We start from the raw sequence: 16,220 nt of genomic DNA on the forward strand, positions 1-16,220 counted from the left end.
CCAGAAACTTCAGCCACAAACAGGAAAGTCTACTGAAAGATGACCAGATTAATAGTACACAGTGTTACCTTATTTTGTTTGTTTGTTTGTTTACATAGAGGAAACTTTGATTTTAACACCTAAATCTGCAGACAAATCCACTGACATTAAGCACATTTAAGCTCCGAAACTACTGCCACCCAAGAGGTGGCTGTGGTATCTGCAGCTCATTCGTTAGCACAGATGATAAATCAATACTTTCCTTTTACTGTGTAACTCTTGGCTGGACAAAGTGTTCTCTCTGCTGTCAATGTTACCTGTTGAAATTTAGACCAGGCAGAGGGAAAAGCTATTTGAGTCAAATGAAGCAAAATGTTCCCCTACAACCTGCGCCCTGCCCACTCTTGCTCACCAGTCTGATGGGACTGAAAGGAAAGACAGCATCTAGACACTGCTGGAAAAAATACCATCACTAAGATTTACTGAGGGGGAAAAAAAAAAAAAAAAAATCTGACAAGAGGATGGATCAACTGGCTGGACAAAGATGGGGACAAAGAATTGAAAACTGGGACAAAAAGCATGAGAGAACCTGGGAGCAGGAGAGCTAGAGAAGAATCTTGGATCAGGGATCAAGGAATAGCCAGACAAAAAGACTGGGGCAAGGTTCAGGAGGGACAGGCAAAGAAAACATTGCCACTTTGGCGCACCAACTTCCTGACCCTATAAAGGAATCCAAGACCTACAAACATCAGCACATCTCTGTATACAGCAGCTATTAATGAAAACCACTCGTAGCACATGCCTATTCATCTTCCAGTGCTCTTGTACACCAAAGACAACAAGGTACTATATACAAATAATTCTATTTGAAAACCGAGAAAACCCTATTAAGCCTACAAGTCCAAGCCTCAAAAGTTAGACAGAATTCTGTCTTTGAAACTTTAATCCATCTTCTGTATTAATATCTCAATATAATCTTTGTATTTCAATATAGAACATATTTTTCCATAATAGTCTTAACTTGCCAGTACGCTGAGTGGACCTGGTTCTAAAGCATACCTCACTCAGCCTCACAAGTCAAAAATGCTGAATGTGGCAGCAGTATTACAGAAAACAGCATGCCCCAACTTGCACACTTGGTTTTGTGATTTCAATAGCACTCTTGTAACATTGTTTGAGTTTGGACTAACGTCTTTCAGTGTGCATGTATTACAATGATTACATCCATTAATCAATGCAAAACTGCATCCCATCCTAATTGCAGTGTTACAACATACCATACCACAGGTTCTGAGACAGCATCTTGTAAATAGAAACAAGATATTCCTTTGACCTAAAGGCAGCATAACTGTAAGCGCTGTGTTTGTTTCTAAAGCATATATACTCTGTCAAACAGAACTGTTTAGAGACATTTTGCCAAGAATGAACAACCCTTTAAGTTACTTCGTAAAATCTGGGGTTTAACTAATAAAAGTTAATCATGGTAAAATTCCAGTTATGCACAGAACATAAGCAGGAGTCTTCACTTCCCTCTTACTTATTTCCTCCTCTTGATCTGCTGAGGTAACAGGGTGCAGAAGGCAGCCAAAAGAGCTCAAACTAGACAGAATATATAGTAATACAAAAAATAATGCTGGTAAATGTAATTTGCTCCTTCTTTTAGGTAGCTGTATAATCTATCTGAGAACAGAGACAGAACTGAAAGAGAACAAGGAGAGTTCTGAAAAAGCAGGTACAGGAATTCTAAGTGGGAAGTGTTAAATATAAGACTACCCATGGCAGAGTAAGAAAAGCAAATGGGAAAGGTTAAGTCCTGTATGAGAGGTTACCATACAGATAATAAAGATACTAAACCTTAGAGTAATGAAGCAGTAGCTGAAAACAGATTAGCTGCAAGAAAGAAACAAAACTGATCATATGGGGAGGAAAGAACAGACCAAGGCAACCAGAGTCAGATAAAAGCACTAGGAAGATATGAAAGTATCCTGGACAAGGAACACCCAGGATGAGGGGGAGAGGAGTTCTAAGGTCAGAAATTAAAGACAGGCCTGCTAGACACTGCAAGGTTGATGCCTAACTTTAGCATGGGAGCGCTGCATTACACAAACACAGTTCTACTTAGGGAAGAGATGACCTACTTAAACCTTGTAATGCAATTAAAACATAGAAACAGGTGGAAAACGTATCAACAGAACATAGTTATTTCCCTAAAATTTGGTAACGTACTATCCTCTACATTCCTAGAAATATCTACTTCTTTCCAATTTCAAATTTTCCTGCATCAAAGCAGACCATGTCTTATCCATCTGTCAACATGTTTATGCAGACCAGTATATGAGAAATAAACCCTAAACGAAAAAGCCCAACAAAGAAAAATATCGACAGAACCACAAATACTACTTCAGGTGAAGTTTTGCTTGTATTACTAGAGTAGCTTGATCACTTTAAATACTACTTATTAATCAAAAAACCCAAATCAGCTACTATTCTTTTCTCTTCAAAGTCTTTAGAGTCAAAAGCAGAAACAAGATGTTTCTGCAATGTTATCAACACCATTTTCAGAATGCTTAATCTATTTCAGCAGCAAAAATAAGAATGCTAGAATCTGTCAAATAAATGGAAAAAATTATAGTTATACAATAGTATTAAGAATACAATTATTTATAGTTACCAGCTGCAATTCTTGCTGCTTTGGCATAGTTTCCATTTTCAATGCATGATATCAGTTCACTTCGGTCTTCAAGTGTGTGTCTTCGTATAAGTGCAGGTTTACCTTTACCACACTTTGGTAGGCTGAAACTAAAAAAGTATTAATATTAAAACCGTTACTTGATAATGAACATTGTTCACTATAAATCAAGACTTTGAAAAAGAATTTAAAATTCATCAGTACACAGTAAAATCAGAGCAGCAATCTCTAACAAATTTTATGTAACAAACACAAACAACAACATAAAAACCAAACCCCCAGATTATTTTCATGCACAGAATTGCCTGGTTATCAGCAAAAGACAAACAGTATGCAACTGCACCTCAACTGCTGTACAGGTTAGACATGCACAAATGAGAGAAGCTGCTTTGTCTCCAGTGTTACAGTGGATACTGGCCAAATGAAAACATGTTCCCTCTGCTCCAACAGTTCCACTACATAGGAAACACAATTATTTTATCTTTCATTTTTCGCTACAAATTCAAGTCTTTCAATTGCGGAATGTCTATACACAAAATCAGAATTTTTTTCACTGCACACTTTAGTTTTCTTTAAAAAGATCATAGAACCTGAACGGCAATTATTCTAGATCAAATCCTCAATACATCACATTCACAAGAGATGCAATATTAAATTCTCTTTGTTTCTGAAAGCTTGTTTGACATGAGTGCATTAACACCATTCCCTTAAACAGTTTAATACCAATCTTGAACACATGAATAAAGCCTTTTTTTCTCTAACAGATTTAACCTATACTCCTGTATTCCCCATTCTCACGGCCCAGGACTGGAGACAGCTACCTTTTATCCTGAGATTAGTGTGCTTTTGGAAGATGTGCACCACTGGTGCTGGAGAAATATTTACCAATGGTGGCAGAGGTGACCATTCCGACAGTCATGTCTTTAACAACAGACTTCACAAAGAGAAGGTCAATAGTTGGTATACGGGTACTATCATCACTGCAGTAACTAGCCAGTAATCCAGATCACAGACTGATAATCTACAGTTCCACAGCTACTGAATTTACCTTCCCTGTGTACAAGACTCTGCTTTGGAAATTGCTTTTCTCCTCCCCTTGCCAAAGCAAACACACCCATTTTTAGTGTTCAGGATTAGGAAGATAATTAAAACAAGATATTATATGCACAAACATGTCTATGTATCTATACAGAGCAAGAGAAGCACAGTAAAGTATAAAGTGTAACTGCCCGGATCTGCAACAACCTGAATTAAACAAAAGAATACTAGCAATCCTGAAAGATGTCTCAGATTTGACACACAACTGAGAAAATTGAAATGTACTCTTTTTTTCTAAAATTTATGCAATCCACTGATGTGGGTCACAAGCAGTATAGAAAAACTGATATATTCAGTCTCAAATTTGTATTTCAGATTTACAGGTTTACCTTGAGCTACACAAAAGACTGTTACTAGATGAAATACTAGATTCTGATGCACAGCGGCGACGAGGTTCAACTTTTCTTCCCGGAGTATCATCTAATGCTCTCTCTTTACTTCCATCTCCAAAACCATTTGACAGACCTACGGCATAACACAAAAACAAACTGCATCAAACTGGAAACCACACCATTTTCATTAACAACTTTTTGTATTCACACACTGTATCATTACTGTTCTGTAATTCAAGTATTTTGATGTGACGAAAAAGAAAACATGAACATTAACAAAATTTCATTTCAAAACACAGTATTATAAATAGGAGGTTCCTGTAACCCCGATTTTAAAGACAGGATGGAAATTTAGGTAACATAAAAAAAGGTGAAGATTATAATACGGGAAATGCCAAATGGAGTATCAAATCAGTCTTTGTATGTAATGTTTCCAACTATTAAGACAGTCAGGCTGCAGAAGCTGGGTAGAAAAAACAAGAAAAAACCAAATAGCGTTACAAACCCGGCAGATTTACCAAGTCAACACAAGACTCATTTGAATACAACGTTACAACCATAAGTCAAGAAATACTGAAAAACCTTTTCAAACACTGGGAGTGTGATAAGGATTCCCTCCTGATGCTATCTAGCTCTTCCTGAAAGTCTTTCCATTTTAGTAAATCCAGACTGAAATTATCATGTCTGTTTTCTGTGATGAACAATCAATAATATGCACATTACTATTTTTGACTATCCTTCCCCTGGCACAAGTTTATATATGTCCAAGGATATTATATTTTAATTTCATAATTGTAACAAAAAAACGTAAAAAAGGCTTTTATATTACGAGCTACTGACTTGATGGGCTGCCACCAACCCTGCTGTGGGTTTGCTAATTCACAGTGTAGTTCTTATTAAGCCACTTCTATATTTGATTAATAAACAAATGAAGAGGTTTAAGATAGCGTTCTGAAGACTTTCCCAAGGGTGGGGTAGGGGTGGAAGTCAGGACTAAAAAAGGAAGAATCCAACACAGACTCGAGAGTATCAACACAAATAAACTGACTAAAGACAACAGTACTAGCCTGCAAACAGCTACTGCAAGCTGTAGCCTGCAAAGAGAACAAAATTTTAACACTAATTCAATTCTGAGCACATTTATTTCCTTACAATAAATTAAAGCTTTTACTTAAGTCGTATGACCAGCATGCTTCTCAGAGTGCAAGAAAGAACTACCCATCCCAGCCATCCTATGATCAGAGTCTTAAAGGTCATCATGATCTTTGTTCATTCAGACATAGTCAAATAAGCTTATGTAACTTCATGTGTCTCTCCATAGAGCATTATAAGACAATTATGGCAAAACTCCCTTTATTAAGTTCTAATTCTTTCAGTCTGTTTGCTATGAAGACCTCTGCAAAGAAGGCTGACAACTAAGGAACTTGAGCTTAGCAAGTTGCTTTGTACGATCCAATCACGTTTCAAGGCATTTCCATACAGTGATTTAAGGGATTTCTCCCTCCACGCCCAGGAGACCTTCTGTTTGGTTTATCAACACAATTTTAGATTTTTAACAGAAAAAGGAGAATTTTTTCAATGGTCTGAAAGATTTATAGATAAGCATTCTCTTTCATGGTCATTTAGTTGACACTGTAGAACGTTCATTTACTAGGGTCTGTTTTATAACTCCTGTATTTGCCTTTGGTTTCCTATACAAGAAAAAAAAATTATAAAGGTAGCATTGTCTTCAGTGTTCAAGCACCAAACTACATGCTATTGATTAATCTTGTTCTCATTCTCAGCAAGTCAGTACAAATAGCTGGAGATTAAGAAGAAGTTCAGTTATAGACTATGCTGAAAGACCTGTCAAAACAGAGTATGCTTTATGAGAAAGCTTAAATTCCCCTACAAACTACCACAGTACACTTCACATAGCATCTGAAATGAAAAGCTGAAAAAACATTCTGCAAAGATAAAAAGCATATCTCTTACATCTCTGCAAATAACTATTTTTTATTCTTAGATATCCCGTCAGACCTATTTTTCAAGTGAGGTGTAGAAACTGTTTAGTTTTCATCCTGCCACAAGCCAGAGAGACATTAGTCAAGTTATCATTCAGGCACCTAGCTAATATAAATCAGCTATCAGCACAAACAAATTAGATCACAGATTAAATTTTAAGTTTAAAGACAGATCAAGTAATTATGGCTACCAGAACCAGCGCACAGTTCAGGTTCCCAATGGACTGAGAAAGTGGAAGGAAATATCTGTTTATTCTTGTAAGAGTATGTGTAAAATGTTTAACCATATGTACGCCAAATATGTCGTGGCTACATATCTCTATGTACACTGGTTCTGTATGTATGTGTATATCCAGGACAAAAAAAATTAGGGAGTAGCTTCACAATTTGATAGCTTCAATCAGTTTACGATTGTGCTGCCACTGAAATAGACACTTTGGTGCTCTCAAGTCCCTTGCAATGGTTTCTTCTCATAGTCACCATGTCAGTACCAAGAAATATGTGGTCATAGTAATGAACTAGTTTTCATTGATGCACTGTGCAAAGCAACCACATGATTGCCTGATTGCTGAACAAGCGATGCAACAGAAACATGCAACTACAGCAATGGAGACAGCTCTCTGTAGTGGCAGTCCAGCCTTATATTAGTTTAAGCATAACCTACGTTAAGAGTTTAACGACTCATTTAATTCACTAACAGAGGTGTTTAAGATTACAGTAAGCAAAGTCTTTTCTATCTGTAGAATAGTCACCAACACTGGAAAAACTCCCAACTTTTCTGACAAATAAGCAATATTAAAGTGCAAAAGAATTTAGAGCTTCTCAGACACATTGCCCTTTTGCTTGTGGAAGTATGAAGAACAAAGAATATGCAGACTATCGGCAGGAGTAATTTCCATGAATATCAATCCCTGAATGACATCAGCTTACACAATCCATGAGACTCAAGTTTATACAGTCCACTTCTCAGAAATTATAAGGAATAGGCATTATTTTAAGAAAGGAAGACCTCAATGCTTATTTTAAACAAAACACACTCCTATGTAGTCACAGATGCAGCAGTTCCCAAGTGACCTTGTAACTTGCCAGAAAAATCCAGGCAATAAAAGTGCTTTATGGTTATCACTGATGTGCAAAAACTAAACAGATATACTACATTTATATGCTATAACTGGGAAATTTTTTTTAGATCATTACAAAACTCTTTCTCCCATGAATCAAGAAACACCCCATCTTCTGTAGCTACTAGAGTAAGTGAGATTAAAGATGATCTCATTCACTTTAAGGAATTTGCATTTTATTGGCTTAAAAGATACTACTAAGAAGGTCAAATAAAGAAAATCCATGGGAGATGTAACTCAACCTGCATTTGCGGACTAGTAGCCTGGGTAAACCTGCAACAAACCTCTATGAGCCATGTACATTTTCCAAAAGCTCATTGTTTTGTTAGGTCAAATCAGCTTTTTCTACAGTCATGGAGAGAAACTTTATTGTCATGTACTGAACTTCATACACAGAGCCCCTCACCAACACCCTTGATTGAGAACAACCTCTCTCTCTCTCTCTCTCTCTCTCTCTCTCTCAAATCGCAAACATCAAACTAAAACCACTAAAATCCACTAAAATTAGTGGATTTTTCCCTCTTTTCTTACATTTCTTCAAAAAAGCAGTCTGCTCTCAGAGGCAGAACTCAACTTCTTTCATCTCAAAAAAAAAAAAAAAAAAGGAATTCATAGCATATAACACACATAACCATTTTAAAAATAAAGAAACACTAACAAACAACTGTAAACTAAGAAGAAAATAAAAAAGCAAGCCAAAGATGATCAGCTTGATACTTTTTCACAGGCTTCTCACTACCCTGAAAATTGTATTCATCAGGGAAATTTTCAACTTTTTCTCAACAGTAGCAGCTTGTTCATAAACTGTAATTAAAACTTTCACTGACTACCTACATCAAGCAAGTTAGAATCTTGTTGCCCATACCAAGTGGAAGCAGGAAAAGGTAACTCCCAAAAGACAGCAGAAGTTTGGAAAAAACGACACAGGAACAAAACTCAGGATAGTCCAAGGAGCTGCATGCTCCATGAATGTATAAAAATGCTGCCACAGAAAACAGAATTTTGCATTTCAGACTGCAATCGCATCTTGCAGTTCTGCTGAAACAAAAATAGAGAAGCAGAACTTGTACAGCATATCCAAATGTAAGATGAAGTGCTGTATTAAAACCACATCTGAAGAGCCGAGAAATAATGAAAACCATTAAATAATGAAAACCACTAAAAAAGTGAGAGCATTCAAAAAACAATGCACACAGCGCACCAGCACTTATGTAACACTATTTAGGTTCATTTTACCGAGCAAGGACTAATCAAGTCCTGACTTGTGCACTTACCCAGCACCAGTGACATTAGTCTTCACTTAAATATATATATTAAAGAAAAACGTGTATTTTATCAAAACTACATAAATGCACAAAAATAGGCAAAACATTTTTTTGTAAACTTTACTTCTCCACGGAGGATGAGACTGGTTTTTGGGGAAGGGAAGAGGATGGAGATGGAACATTTTTAATTAATCTGCTCTCACAGAGCAGGTTCTGGGAATAAGAACGTTGGGACTGCTAAAAATCTGCGACCAGTTTGTGTCACATATACTACAACATGTACAACTTATAACTTACGGAAATGGGGCAATATATTGAATGAAGAGCATAGTTTCATATATGTCAAAGACTTCCTCCAACAGTGTTCATTTTTTTGTTTTGTTTTAAGGATGGCTGGTGTCTCCAACATGATCCAAAATAATTACTTCAAATGTAATTGTCTTTCTGCGTTCCAAAATGATCATTTAATTGAGTTCCATTCCATGTTGAGGATAACAGAAAATAATTAGGATCCAAAGAGATAAATACCCAGCATGATATTAGTTAATATGAGAACCTGGAAGACAGTGAAAAAGCCATTAAGTCTCTCTGAAAGGAAACAGAGCTTTCAAATAAATAAGCCATCCTTACAGCAGCGTCCAGAGACAGAATGATACAAGTGTTCCACGTATTCTAACACTAATACTCAGCTAAGTTTCAAAAGAGGTCAAACTAGATTAAAAGTTTCACTTTGATTCAGTCCTCTTTCTTGAAAAAGAAAATATATGCAAATCATTGAAAGCATAGAATACAACCTCCACGTGCATGATATGCATCAAGAACATGGTTCTGAAATGTATCTAAAAATCCCTCCATTAAGAGTAAGAAGGGGGATGACCCTAATTTAAGAGAATTTATATATACAGGTATGCACAGACAGGATAAAGGAATACTTTAAGGTAATAAATAATCAGAAGTTATTGTATTCTTAAATATGCAAACCTTGAAAATGGGCGTATTGCAGCAACAGGAAGGCATCCACAAAGTTTTTAAAAAGTGAACCTTAGAGTAACCCTATAAATGTCTACTTCCAACAGTAAATTCTGGAGTGCAGTAAGACTATTAGACACAATCCTTCTTTTCAGAATACACAGATGAATATCTGAGCACATCAAAGTTTACAGTTCTTAAAACAGTCTTCAGTATGCAGACAAAATGGGACCCAGTTACTCACAAGGATGATAAAGTTTGGTGTGAAGAATCCCCATGGAAATAAAGCTTTTAAAACTTGCTTAAAATTTGGTCAAGGCCAAAGACAGCAAAGAAAGCTCAGTGTGAGCCCATGATGTGGCACCTACACACTAAAGAGCAGCAGCTTTCAAGATCCTAAACAGAAAAATTTCATCTTTGTCGGTTTAAGTAACATGTAATGAATAGTTTGGTGGCTCACCGAATAGTCAAAGTCTGATATGTTTCAAAAGAATGCTTAAGAATTCATCCTGTAACTACCGATTTTCTTTGAAATCTGGGAATAAGAAGTGTCTCTGGCTAATCAGATGAGAGTCTGCTAAAACAGCTGAATCTGAATTGCACAACAGAAAGGAAAACTAATCAACATTGAGTAACTACAGCTTCCACAAGATAACAGTTGTCTGTTGCTCTGTCCACTACAACAATAGGATCACTGTACTGTAGGATGATTGTTCAAGGCATTTTAAAATATACAAATGGGAGGCAACACTAGTGGAAGTTTGAAAACATTCCTGAAAAATCTGAAAGGAAAAAAAGAACATACAAGCAGAAACATTTCTCAAAAAGACATTTTACAACTTCTTCTAGAGAATATCAGCCGTTCCAGCGGTATAGTTTTCTATATTTCTGACTGATGACAGTAGTAGTATAGTACAAAATGCCATTAAAAAGTGCAAGCACAAAACTTGAAGAATTTAAAACTAACTTTACAAATTGAATTCTTTAGTCAGCTCTAGTTTATATGATTTATGACATGTAAAACACACACAGATGATTGTAAAGTACAAGATTTAAGTGCCTGAATCACACATAGATCAATGGTATGCCATTCAGGATACAAGAAACATAATGACTATGAAAAGTCAGTAATATTTAGGACCATTTACTTCTGATTATCTTGGCAAAGACTACTTATGAGGATTTAAGATCAGAATCTTTTTTACAACCATTTTTTTCTGAATTATGCAGTAATGCAAAAGGTAAAGATCCTTTAGAAAAAATATTTTCTTACACATCTTCCATTTGAAGACCTCTATTTTTCTCACCTGATATAAATTAGAAGAAAACTTAAGAGTTATTAAAAACTGAAAATCAATAAAGATTCTTTTCATTCTCAACTTTTATCATGAAAAAGCATGATAATTATCTATCAATACATTGCATCAAAAACCTAGTGCCTAGCAGTCTTTAAGAGCAGCCCAGCAGGACCTACAAAGGCAGGCTATTTCATTTCCTGAATGGAACTAACTACTTTTTTCTTAAATTATCTAAATCATTTTACACAGAGCTTTTACCAACACATTTTTTCTTCTTTGAAAGTAAATGTCTCCCTGTAATTGTGAGAACACAATTGCTGTGCATGGTATCCAAAGAAAAGGAAACAGACAGGTGAACTTTAGAGGTCTCTTATATAAGCATATCCAGCAATCCTACTGTATTAAAAAGGAAACAAATCAGTTGCTATTTATTTGCCTTTTACAGCTATTTAGAAACATCAGTTCTTAATCTGTGCCTCACTCTAGGACAGGGAACAGAAACTGAAACTGAAGTTGCCATCTGAAAGAAAGATGAAGGCAGAAATGTTTACAAGAGATCTGCCACTCCTGAGATGACATACAGGACAACACAGTAAACCACACGTCCTCGAATTAGCCAGTTACTTAATGAAGTTACACAGCTGCATTTTTGGACCTAATTTTCCAGGCTTTTTGTACCTCAAGAGGTATTTCACACAGGGAGATGAAAACTTCAAGTGATTCAGTATAAAAGATCCAGTGCTTACTAAAGGCATGGAACAGCCTCCTTCTAAGATAGCTTACACTGTACTTGAGGAAGTGTGTGATCTGAATCCTTTCAGAGACCGTAACATCACACAAAAAATTTTATTCTAGCCAAGCAAAAATTAACAGTGCTGCAATCCTAAGATTGTCTTCCTGGCTTCAACGAAAGGAGCAGCAAAGACAAAACAAGATGTTTCACTGCTCATACAGTCAACCTGACAGTGCTTGAAGCGTCGTCAAGTGAAGATAACCAAGGGCTATTAAACACCAACCCAGCTTTGCTACGTTTAGGCAGCACTGAACAAAAAGAGTTAAAATAAGGCTGACTTGCATATGCACATCTTTGTATCTAATCAGATGAATCTATAGTATGTTTCCTGCCCCGCCCCCCCCGACCAAAAATACTTTATCCTCAACAAAAAAATATTTTTATACAACTCGGGAATACTTAGCCATTCCTATCAGCCGAAGGTTAGTCCTCAACATCTGCTTTCGTCTCCATTTTTTTTCCAATGATGTTATTAGAAAGTAAGTTCTGAGTGACAGCTGTATTATTACAGTTTTGGAGGGAAGGGAAAAGGGAAAAGTAAAGGAAGAGAAAAAAAGGAAGGAGGAGAGAAAGGAAAATGAAAGAGGTGGGGGGGAGCATTACCATGTTAGGATAGCATGGCCTGACAAAGTCCAAGTGACAGCAGGACCAATGAACACTGTTTTGGTACCAACAAAATAAAAGCAACTTTGTTTCAAGTATTTTACCTATTCTTGAGTAATACATGTTTCTTTGTATGGGATACCTTCTTAATGTGTACACTTCCTCTACACACACCAAAAAACTATGTCTGGGTACTACAATGGGAAACACAGAAGAGAGCTATCAATTAAAAATGTCCCAAAATATTGGACTGCATATATGATACAGTAAAAGAGTACATACTACCATAATTACTCCGGTCTGAAGGACTTCCCTCTATACACCTAACTACAAAATCTATTCTCATCTAGGGGGGAAAAAAGGGGAAAGGAAAAAAAGAAAACAAACAAATGCACACACAAACCTTTTCTGAGCGACATTTATCTTGCAGTCAGTCATACTGTGGGAACTGCCTCCCTCTCTCTCCACTCATAGCAGAATAAGCCCCAAGTCACCTGTAGTTTTGACTGCCAGGTTCAGTGCCCCAAGTTAGTGTTGGAGTCATTGGATTAATTTTTATGATCATCAATCTCTTAAATCAGACCTGTAGGCAAGTATGTGGGGGTTGGACTAGATGACCTTTAAAGGTCCCTTCCAACCAAAACTAATTATGATTTTATGATGTTCCAAACAGGTCAAATATAATGGTGATTTGATCAACTCTGGTACTTTATGTACCTGATACAAGGGACTTTATGATATCAAAGCCTGTGAATTTTAAGGTAGGTCATCTATACTCAGCCCCAACACCATGGCAAGTGTGTTCTTAATTTGCAAGCATAGTGTGGATCTCCAAATTCACTTTTTTTTTTTTTAATACCTTCAATAAATCCCACAGTTCTCTGTTTATCATCTGCACCACACAGAAAAATTAGTGTTAAATGCCACAGATGAAGTGCATAGGGGACTATGACATCTTAGTTTTTAGAAAGCCAAACCTGGGCCAAGAAATGAGCTAAGCATTCCAAAAAAATTTAATGCCAGAATACAGTAAAAGGCTCCACAATTTCTACAGCATAAAGAAAAACAGAAGGGCATCTAGAAATATTTTTTTATTATTACAGAAGATTCAGTTATATTGATCTTGGAAAACACAGCAACAGTAAGTTGGGTGCTAATAATTAATATCTTAAAAATAACCCAAAATATAGTACTTTCAAAAAATTAACAGGTTTAAGACCCAAGAAAAGTTTCTAAAATATTAATGCATATTGTAACTTATGCATGCACACACTTCACAAGCCTTGAAAAAGGACAAACCCCCCATTTATCTAGTTGTTCATCAAGCCCTGGTCTTCTTGACTACGTTGCTCAAAATTCCCTCTATTATAATAATATAAATCAAGAAATAAGCAAAGGATTTTTAATGGTGAGGAAGTTAATACTATGGTTCTTTAGATGAAATAAACCCAAAAGGAACATTTATATGTCATTGCAACTGCTGACTGGTATAAAATAGTTCCCTTCCCCCTTTTTCTGCCTTATGCACTTATTTTATTCCACATGTATTACAAAAATTCTCCCCTATTTATAATAATTTTTCCAGAAATTAAATTGGTAAAAATTTTAGTAGGGATGCCAGAATTCCTGTCTAAAGCTTGAGCGGGCCAAATGCAGATAAAGAAATGCAGCATTAAGTTTTTTTCAAACTTCTCTCCTTAATTTGCTTGATTTTCTTAGCAAATGGTCAAGGTTTCTCAGTGGCCTATCATCCCATTAAAAAAAACCAACCACCGAACAAACAAACTTGTTAAAACCAAGAAAAAATGCACTAGCATCCCCCCCCAAATTTTGGTAGTGTTCCAGTCAAACTTCGCTTTCTCAGCCTCTGTGGTACTTCTGGGCTGCTGTGCAGCCTGGTTTTATGCTTGACAACTCAGCAGTCGAGGTCCTGTAGTCCCTGTGTCTCTACCCTGACAAATTTAACAAGCCAGGGGATAATTCCTTTTAGGCCTTCACAATCTCCAATGCTTTGTTTGTTCGCATATACACCTTAAAATGTTTTATGTTTTGAAATTTCCTGAAGGCAGGCAGCTGAAGTTTTTGGACATCGCTAAGCACTTAAATAACTAAATTTCACATCAGATTCCACAGAAAACAATCACTATGCATCTAAAGGAAAAAGAAAACAAAAAGAATAGCTTTAATTCAAAGTATAAGGACTCTGGATCTGTCAGTAGATTTAGTTAAATTACTGCATTTTACTCATGAATATATGTATATGCTATCATTCCTGTCTATGTTAACCAGGTGAGTAATTATGCCAATTTGTTTTTTCTCTGAGCAACCTCTAGTTTAGATTGTTATTTACCTACAGGACATAAGTTATGTTCTTAGACATGTATGTTTTACTTCCATTCCTTCCATTTAGAGAATGGTAATTGAATGCTGCACATACGCAGCCTGACTTTTAATCAAATTGGCCTTTGCTCCAGAGAGCCAAAGATTTACTACAAATCAAGTACTGAAGAATTAAAAAAATAACTTGTGTTCCATTTTACCCCAGATATAATCTCTATCCATAGCACACCAAATAAAATTAAGTAAAAGTGGTCATTGCTATAGTACTAAATTATATCAAATGCAAGTGGAATTCACATACAGGTTACTTGCAGACAGTTCTTAAGTGCCGTCAAACATTTTGTAGCAATTGGACACAAAGTCAGCCCAACGTTTACTAATAGAGTTAATAAGGCATAATTGTTGTATATTGACAACTGCATGCAAAGTATATAATAAGAAATGATAAATTCCCCTGCCCCCCCAAAACCCCTATGATTTTTACTGTGTTAAATATTCTAATGCAGTGATCCTTGTCACAAATATTTGTTTACATCTGTTTCAGTGCTTTGAGAAAATCTGTGTAGCTGGAAGCAAGAAAAATACTAAGTAAATTATATGTTTCACTGAAATTTTCTGTTACTGCTATCTAGCCAAGAAATAATAGAAAACCAACATACCGCACTATAATAATCGCTATTTGCAATCCTAATTCAATGGTAAGTTAAAGTGATTGCTTTAGGATAGTATGTTCTGAATACTTGGTTTCTAATTAAAATAAGAGTGTACCAACACAGTAACTGTGAATTACTATCATGAATTTATGAAAGCTTAAAAGGTGACTGATAAAACCAAGAACAACATGAAAATTTAATCTGAACCTAATCTAGCATTTTACAATGCTTAAAAGGTATCTTAAAACAGTCATTTGTTCCAGGAGTTTGTCTTACCTATACACAACTGATAGAGGCAATTTTTTAAATGGTTGGTAAAATCTACCTTTTATCCATTACTGAGCATTATTTTTCTCAGATGTAATAATTGCACCAACTAACTTCCTGATGAAGAGTTTTCATCTTTGTAACAAAAGAGTAAGGTAAGTATACAATGGATATTTTGAAAAGGTCACTGAACTTGTTGCACTTAAGATTTGACATGCCTGAACTTCAACAATCATACATCAATCTCTGATGTGATCAAAATTTCTTAAGTAAAACCAACCTATCTTCTTTTTGAAATTGCTAGATACCATGTGAAGCAAAACCAAGATACATCAAGTACATATAGAAAATTTTTAAGCACATCTCTCTACTACATAGCTGTCAGTTTCCACATAGCAGCTACGGAGAAAGAAGTGCTATATATATGTAAGTGATAATGCCCTAGTAGTACACTATCAAATTAAAATTTAAGGTTACATGACACTTGCTTCATATTTTTTAAACAAAGATACACCTATAAAGGGAGGTCAGCCTATTAAAGTGAACTGCTTTCAGTACTCTTTGAAGGTTAAGTCATGTTGTGCAATAGTCCCCCATTTCTGAAAAAAGCTAGTATTTCAGTAATTATTTTGTATATAAAAAACAAAAACATATCGGACACCATACTTACAGAATAGTGTGCCAATGGATCCTGTATGTGTCTTTCTTGAAACTAACTGGTAAGCATACAAACCTCGAATGTAATTCAAGAGAGCATAACAAAAGGCAGTCTGTGAGACTAATGAAACATCAACGTGGGTGTGGTTTTAC

General features: G+C 35.8%; 1 protein-coding gene across 12 annotated transcripts in view; it reads right to left on the reverse strand.

Annotated features, from left to right (window-relative positions):
* The window catches only part of BRD1 (bromodomain containing 1), a 77,847-nt gene that overhangs the window by 10,080 nt on the left and 51,547 nt on the right, over positions 1-16,220 (reverse strand). For 11 of the 12 annotated variants that reach the window (XM_030013352.2, XM_030013341.2, XM_030013344.2 and 8 more), the window contains 2 exons: positions 4,096-4,231; positions 2,651-2,778 (listed from right to left, as the gene is read on the reverse strand). In XM_030013352.2, the coding sequence (XP_029869212.1) occupies positions 2,651-2,778; positions 4,096-4,231 (264 nt within the window). Of the gene's footprint in view, positions 1-2,650; positions 2,779-4,095; positions 4,232-8,799; positions 9,044-16,220 lie in introns of those variants that run through there. The other variant, XM_030013353.2, reaches the window with a different exon arrangement.

Source organism: Aquila chrysaetos, chromosome 5, assembly GCF_900496995.4.
Source record: "Aquila chrysaetos chrysaetos chromosome 5, bAquChr1.4, whole genome shotgun sequence".
In the NCBI taxonomy this organism is placed as follows: Eukaryota; Metazoa; Chordata; class Aves; order Accipitriformes; family Accipitridae; genus Aquila; species Aquila chrysaetos.